The 8,608-nt window shown below is 42.3% G+C and overlaps 1 protein-coding gene across 1 annotated transcript; it reads right to left on the bottom strand.

Moving 5' to 3' along the window:
• Window positions 1-639: 639 nt before the first annotated feature.
• On the bottom strand, window positions 640-8,256 carry LOC125302358 (potassium voltage-gated channel subfamily KQT member 2-like; the record flags this gene model as incomplete). The annotated part of the gene is given in 5 exon segments (XM_048255514.1): window positions 640-771; window positions 974-1,082; window positions 5,069-5,116; window positions 6,446-6,733; window positions 8,124-8,256. Coding segments are annotated over 5 exon segments (710 nt in total), but the record flags the coding sequence as incomplete, so codon positions are not given.
• Window positions 8,257-8,608: the final 352 nt, after the last annotated feature.

The raw sequence follows: 8,608 nt of genomic DNA, 5'->3' as shown, positions 1-8,608 counted from the left end.
TCTACAGTATATGCAAAAGGGTAATAGCTGGGTTTTACCAGTAAAATTACTGATTATTCAATCATGATGGTAAAACATCTAAATGCCTATGTGTCTTCATAAGATGCCTTGCTTTCTGCAAAATGAACTCTCCTTGCTAGTATGAATGGGCTTATTTCTTTCCCTATGACTTTCATATCTTTTTCTCAGTGAAAATAGATGTTGTCTAATGTATATGTACATTGGAATGACTTTTGCACAGTATGTGCCAGAGTGAGCTTTGTCACTCTGAGATGTTTATGACAATAACAAAAACACCAATAAATGGCTGTGACCACAGCACTTCACAACATGAGCATCGTGGGAAATGTAGTTCGTGCCACCAGTGGTTAAGGCGGACAACACGCAGGGTGAAGAATGTAGGGCATCACTGTTGAGAACAAACATCATGGATACCAGACAAGAGTGTGGGAGCGGTACGTGGCACATGCCATGTTTGAAATCCCCTAGTGTGAGACTGAGTGCTGTGATCAGTCTTCCGAAGAGTGAGGGTGAGAATAGAGAAGAAATAGAACAGTAGCCATAGAAACAGGGGGAAAAACAGGAATGGGCACAAGTAATACAGGGCAAGGAGTTGGCCTGCGTGGATAAGTGTCTTGCCTGGACTGCAGGTTTTTAATCCTGGCCAGCATGTCCAAGTGGCCGGCCGAGTACTGCTCTATGACGTCCATCACATCGTATGGCCGCAGACTCTCCTTGAACTTTCGCTTAGAGACCATAAACCTCATTATGCTGGAGGGAAAGAGATTTTACATTCATTAACTCAATCACAGACTGGTAATCCAAATGATGTAGCCTGAAATTAAATGTAGCACCAATAGAACATAATGTTACACCGTAATGTGATTTGCAGAGACAATTACTGAGGGGGGATATGGAAAATACATTCACAAGTGAAAAAAAGAAAAATGGCAGATTCATCAGTTTTACTTACCACACAGCCCTTATGGTGACTTTGAGTCCAGGCGTTAAATCCTGAGACACAAACTCACAATGGCAACTTTTATTGTCGTCCACAATATCTTCCCCAGGAAGGCTCGCCTCTAGAAAACACAACACGAACACAGCAGGGCTCCAGAGTTAGTGCACACAAGCGCGTCCCTCCCCTGTTGCTCCCTCACACTCACTAACTCAGTCAGTTATCAGAGGGGGTGGGCAGGGGGTGTCTGGCATGAAACCAAGCAGAGGCCAGCCACAGCCATTAACTTGCATAGCCCAGTCCAGTAAGAGAGTGTGTCATTGGACACCAGGTGAGATTAGGGCAGGTTAATGGCCAGTGCCGTGTCATCTCATTGGCTACAGGTGATGCCACTACGGTTTGATGCAGGAAAGGAGGAAAAAAGGTAGGAAGCTGGCTCAGAAGGGGTTTGAGGGTCGACTAAGGGTGATCACTGTGGCCCAAAAATAAAGCCTCATTCACTTGCTCTGCCCATGCGATCACGGCTGAAGCTGAGGCTGGTGGTCCTTGTCTAGTCAAGTCGGAGAAATATGTCAATATCACGAGAATACAGCTGATTGAGGGCATTCCTCTGTCATGTTCTGAAAGTATAAACGGTAAGAATAACGCTGTTTCGTCTAAGAGACTTCAGAGCGATGTGTCAAACTATTTCTGAGATCTGAGACTCCAGTATTGTGAATGAGTAAGCTGCTGTTTGATGTGAAGAGTAAATGTTCTCTTTGACCTATAAGCTTGCTGAAGTCTTCACTGAAAAGGCAGAAAATAGTAACTGTCTGTTTCATAACGGTGTGTCATAATGAGTTAAACAAAGGCACATGCTGCCAATACTCAAATCTGGAGGCGAGTGCAGAATTCCCTGGGATGCTAAATTAATTTGAAGTCATTTTGATATTTTCGTACTTGCTCTTTAAGTCCTTCAAAATAATTGTTATATAGAAATAACATAAATTCTGTTGAACTTTAGAATAAACAAGCATGTTTTTAGTTCTGTACTGTTACAAGGTATGTGTGACACAGTACATATTTGTGTCTATCTGCAAGCTTAGGTGTGTTTTGTGAGTGCATTCATGTGTTTTGGGGGTGCATATAGTGCCGTTTCATGTGAGCCATGCAAATACCTGTTGTAAAAGGGGTTATACCTGGCTTGTGTTGCCCAGTTTTGGACCACAGTGTCCACCTGCTGTGCCACATTTAGTCTCCGGATGCCATCCTACGTAGCATGGGAGAGTGGCATATATTGATCGTGCTGTCAATGACACAAAGAACCACAGGGCCCTGAGACTGCCATCAACCTGCACCCACACTGGTGTTCGATACTGGCCCAGAGATGTAGTCTGGATTCGGACGGGTGCACAGTCTCAGAGGCCGGTGGTTCTGGCTTAATAAAAGGGTTCTACTTTGGGTTCAGAGGAGGGCCATCGAGATTGCCTTTCCTGTCATGCAAGTTAGAGTGTCGGCCCTGCAGCCATGCTGGTTACAGTGCATGGCTTTTTGATTTCTGTCTACTTGCTGGGGTCTTAAGATCCAGATTCATGAAATGATGGTCCCTGCCATGTGCTTATGGGATGGTTCTAGAACTGAAACATGCATTCTCTATCAGTTCTACTGGCTCTACAGGTTTACATAATAGGCTTGCTTAGGTGGCCATAACCCCCAGCAGAAATGTGATATTCTCTTACTGATCAACCCTTCAATTGCTGCAAAGAGTTGAGAGGAGAAGAGAGACGAAAGTAAAAGGCTGGTTAACAGAGGCTGGAAAATGATAACAATGAATAAAAACAGGGCCTTTGAGAAAAACAGTAACAATTACTCAACAGAAAGTATAAAACAGAAAGCAAACAAACAAATAAAAAAGTGCAGCAATGCCACTGAGCGTGTAGGGACTCTTCTCTTGAATATCTGAAGCAGTTGAACTCTCGCTGAAGGCACAGGAGAGCTTCGTCTGTATTCTCTGCACTGACTGACGCACAAGCAGATAGATGAGTGTTGCTGGTCCTTTAGCAATTATGGGGTTTTTGATGAAATGCATCTCTTTCCAAAGACAGCCATTAGCCTTAAGTGGAAAGGGTCTTCTGAGACAGTACGAAAAGCTCGGTTGGTAAAATACATTAGCCCTGTTTTGCACTAACACGGATTAACCCTTACAGCATGCACTACTGATTGGAGACCAGGAATGTACTCCAGTCTATAAGGGTGGATGGACAGTTTGACTGTGCTTGATTATAGAAGTGGTCATTATAAACCCTAGCTGTACCTTCAGGAGAGGAATATACCATATATTGACATCTGCAAGTAAAACAAACAAAAAACAAACTAAAGACATAAAATATATTAAGATTAAGACATCCAGGCATCAAACATAATATGCATTGATGGAGAGAACATTTTAACCATGTCAATTAAATGCTCAAACATTTGGCTTTCAAAATCATGGTTAATGAAATACCACAGAAAACCACTGATAAATCCATTACCCCATACACAATACACAATCAGATTTAATTCATGTCCCATACTACGAAATGTAAGCCAATAAGTGTATAGTACTTAACTTCATTTGTTTTCAAAAATAATTCATGATTTTGAAAAACACTTTATGTTACTGCATTGTTTTATCATTTAATGTATACAGTTAATATTATATGGCTGACATCAATGAGAGATTGATTAATAAAAGTAAGCATGCTCTGTGCATACATTTAGAGTGTAAAATAAATCAAAAGCACATGTCCATATCTTACTGATCGAGCATTTAGTGAGTATGCATGACATAATGGCAAAAGGTGACTTTCCATGCTTGACTGATGAAAAGGATATACACAACTTTATACATATTATATATTACATGTTTTGGCACAAGACTCTGAAGTGAACACATCTGAAAATGTATTGTGCTGTTTGTAAATACATGATCATAATAAGATACAAGAGATGAGTTACTGCTGCTTGTTGTGATATATTCTATGGGACGGTGCCTATTACAACGGAACATTGAGACAGTTCCCCATATCCCATATCATATGCATAATGTTCTCTATCAATAACATGATATATCTCAAGTCAGAAATAGTATTAATATTAATATTAGATTATATAGTTCACTGAGTGCATTGGTTTGCAAATGGAATTGAACTAAGATTTTACTAAGAACTAAGAACAGTACCCACGTTTTTTTGTCTTGTGCTGTCAGCATTCAGATTTGTTGAAAGCAGCACATTTTCAAGCACTCAGTGTTCACAGTAAACTTTATGTTTGCTGCGGGTGAAGGTGAATATAATATAGCATTATGTGGCCCAAACTGTTGAGGCGGCAGGGCTGCTGTGAGGGACAGGTTGCTCCTGAGTAGATGTCTTTGAAGCAGCCTGCCCAGATGCCGCATAAGTCTCCAGTAGGGGTCTCTACATATTCCTGTTCTATATGAACCGACAGGACAAACACCAGCAGACTCTGGCACAAAGTGGGCACTGATCCAGACCTGGACTCGGGTCAGCTGCAGTCTGACTCAGCGAGTATGTTTTAGGGTGCCCAAAGGATGAGCGATGCACTAGCACTATAGTGAGCACATACACATGAACAAATCGATGCATGTGAATGATGATGGGTGTACACACATGATATCATATGGCGCATGACAAATGCTCCTCAGCACTTCAGAAATGACAGAGAGATGAAAGATGTTGCAGAGGTTGGTAATGCAGTGACTAAAGTTTATTTTATAAAATCAATATTTTAAAACATGGTAAAAAATACAAAAACATACAAAGAAAATACAAAAAATGTGTTAAACATAACCTGCAAAGTAACAATACACAAAGAAAAACAACATAATATCACAAAATGTCATTGGCTTTGTTCATTCAAATAAATAAAGCATATTCTAATGTTTTCCAAATGATGACATTAACAATAAATCATAAAACACAAAACAAACTCATTCTGCTCTGAAAGGAAACCAGAAGATGATAGCATAATCTGCATGATACTAGTTATGCTATACTGTTGGTAATTTTTGGTGGATGCCATTTCTACAGGTTGAGGTTGCATGGGCCGGGCCCGTTGTTTTTGCCTGACCTGGAGAGCTCTTCTGCCTTAAATCTTCTGTTTGCATCTCAATCAGGACTAGTACAGCACCAAACAGAGACATGAAGAGAAATGTCAGGATCCAGTATCACCTCATCATGAGATATCAATGTGACACAAATGCACATGCCTGTAATATGTTAAAACCTAATTGGACAGGCTTCTACACACTAATTGTATAATGATAAAAAAAAAGATAAGAAAATGTAATTATAATGATACTGAATCACTGAACTACACACTGATAATGTGACACACAGGACACACACAGCAACACAACACACTGAGCACAAAGACAACATGCAGAGCACAAGATCTACCAGATCTACCAAAACAGTGAAGCTATACAAAACACACTTGCGCTATCCAAAAACGCCTTGTGTTATCTATACCTACTCTCACAATCTTTAAACTGAGCTGGATCTAGATTTATGTTTAGAACTGGGACTACATGAGACACTCTATTCCCCCCACAGACCCGAGCTGGCTAACCTGAACATTTAACCAGATAGCAACAATTTCACAATAGCAATAGCAATAACTTATGACAGATATTGATGAGTTCCTGAAGAGGAAAGGGACATAGGGATAGTATCAAGGGCCATATCCTCTAACTCTAAAACACATCCTACACTGAAAGTAGCCTGGAATTGATTATGTTTACATTATTATACGGCTCTTCACAATGCAAGTATGCTCCATTGACTTGAATGGGATTTCATAAAGTTCTAGCGGTCATTATTTCTTGGGAAAGGACCTCTGAAAACAAGAATGACTGCTGTCAATGGCAACGGAGTTTGTGCTTGGAACTTCATTCAAAAGTGAAAGCAGACGGTTGATCAGCTGTGTTCTAAAGAATGTTTGATTCAAGTTGAGCGTGTGTTGCGAACTATTTGTTTCTCAGCAAAAGCCACGACGAAACGGTAACAAATAAGTGTAAAGAGACATATCATGGAGTTTATTTTTTCGTTTTGGCAAGTAGCCGTATAATAAGCGGGATAATGTATAGAACGCCGGTCATCATGGGAAAATAAGTCCCTTCAGGGCGAAACAAGACCCCTCCGCTGGCGCGTCGGGGTCCGGTTCGCCCTGTCGGGACTTATTTTCCCCATAATGACCGGCGTTCTATACATTATCCCTTACATAAAAGGAGAAAAGTAGCCTACAGCACTACATTAAGCTCATACATCCATGTATGATCATCTGCAGCAGAAATTAACTAGCAGTGGCTAGACAACACTCAATCACAGATCATTCACATCACAGACACAAACACAGAGTGAACCACTCTTGCTTTTGACAACCAGACATCCATCAAAGCAAACACTACACAGCAACAAACAGTGTGCTGGACATATCGTGGCCTACCTTCGGAGTTCTGTCGGGAGGCCGCCCCTTTGATGCGGAATGCCTGCCGCGCCCGGCTGCGGTCGCCGAAGCTCCAGCTCTTGGGCACTTTGGAGGGGCTGTCCTCGATGCTGTTCTGGTCCGCACTCGGGGAGCGGCGAAGCGGCTGCTGGCCCTGCGGAGAGCCCTTGCCTTTGGTGCCGGAGCTCCGTGGGCTGGAGAACACCCTCTCCTTCAGACTCACCTTCTGACTGGGAGTGGGAGGAAGGACAAGGAAGGGGGGGTTAACAGGCCGCCCTCTCACGGAGGCTCAATGACCACAAGACACCGGACCCCAGGTTGATTCCCAAAAGCTTAACCTACATGTCTCTTAGGGGGGCAGCCGTGGCCTACTGGTTAGCGCTTCGGACTTGTAACCGGAGGGTTGCCGGTTCCAACCCCGACCAGTAGGCACGGCTGAAGTGCCCTTGAGCAAGGCACCTAACCCCTCACTGCTCCCCGAGCTCCACTGTTGTTGCAGGCAGCTCACTGCGCCGGGATTAGTGTGTGTTTCACCTCACTGTGTGCTGAGTGTGTTTCACTAATTCACGGATTGGGATAAATGCAGAGACCAAATTTCCCTCACGGGATCAAAACAGTATATATACTTATACTTACTTATACTCTTTAACACAATTGTGTTTGTGTAACAGATTGTGTATTTGAAGAAAGCTTTTGGAGGATTGAGTTCTTGTCTACCAGCAGCTCAATAAATACTTTCCATCTATGCTCTGCAGAACTTTGAATGAATGGGGTCTGCTACAGAATTGTGAACTAATTAATGGCTTTCCTACTGGTTCAGAATGCTAATTAGGACACGGCAAAGTAAAATTTGGTTACGATTTAAGGAAATGATAGCTTCAGCGAAAGTTCTACTAGGAAGACTCGTAGTGTAGCTTTACTCCTCCCATGCTTACATGGAGCCAATCTTAGCTTTGCCTACTTTTCGGGAAAGCCCTGCAATCTGATCATTCACTCATTCAATCAGCGCTAGCCTATAGGATTTCAGTGGGCTCTTTAAATATGTTCCACCTAACACTGCTTTTGCTTCTCAGTACGCCGACTTTGACGTCCTCTCCACCTCTGCCAGCAGTCCACGTCCATCGGGCATGGTCTGCCTACCACATCATCTTCCTTCAGCCACCGCCACCAGTTGGTCCCCGTCTCGTCGTGGGGGGGTAGGCTCCCCGCCCCTGCCTTCATTCATCGGCAGGAGACGAGATCCGCTCATCGCTGGACGGATCCGAGATGGGGCCTACGCCAAAGACTGTTACCTATTCAGGACTCTATCATGCTTGTATCCAAGCTGTTCCTTTTCTAATTAAATTGTCAACTGATTCTACTGATTCTGAGTCTTTCTGGTAGAATTGGCAGGATGGATCTAATTGGTCTTATCATGTCGTTGACAACATTTTTTGTTGTGTCATAAAAATATATAAGCACGTTTCTTTTCTTGGTTCGATTATCTCTATTATCTCCTATGTGTATATTTTGTTACTACAGCTTTGCACTGCATGTGATATACTGTTTCTATGAGATTCAACATGAACACCATGCACATGTACAGCACATGCTCTGCTTATCGTTCTATCAGTATCTGTTCTGATAGGAATTCTTTGAATTATCACTGAGATGGCCATCCGATCTCTTTTGAACCCACTGCACTCAGAGCCACAGCCAATCTCAAAGCAGCTCTTGACACACATGGCTGCTGTAGGTGCTTGGTTCTTGTTTTCTACTGAGACTGAAATCACAATCCTGGCGTAGACCCAATCTTCGTGGATCAGAGGCATATTTCATTTCATCAAGCTGAAGAGAAGGTGGTGCACCCTGAGTGACTTCTTGATGAGAAACAGGAATTCATTGTTTGGGGGGGATTTTCACTGAGCATGTCAAGAGCAAATAACTTTATTATTGTTCCATTGTGTACTCATAACATCAGTATTAGTATTCAGAAAGATAAGAGATTGTGTGTGTTTTTGCACTGTACAACTCTGTCAACAGCTCATTGTGTTCATTTATGCCATCTATGTATTGTTTGGATATCATTACTGTGTAGAGAACTTGCCATGAGCAAAACCGTAGAACTCAAAAAGGTAGAACTCAGTTTAGCTCCTTTCTATCTAAATAACTTTTCAAAACCAA

Source organism: Alosa alosa, chromosome 10 (assembly GCF_017589495.1).
Source record: "Alosa alosa isolate M-15738 ecotype Scorff River chromosome 10, AALO_Geno_1.1, whole genome shotgun sequence".
Lineage (NCBI taxonomy): Eukaryota > Metazoa > Chordata > Actinopteri > Clupeiformes > Clupeidae > Alosa > Alosa alosa.
The sequence above is the reverse complement of the archived record's forward strand: the minus strand, read 5'-3'. Positions and strand labels throughout refer to the sequence as shown.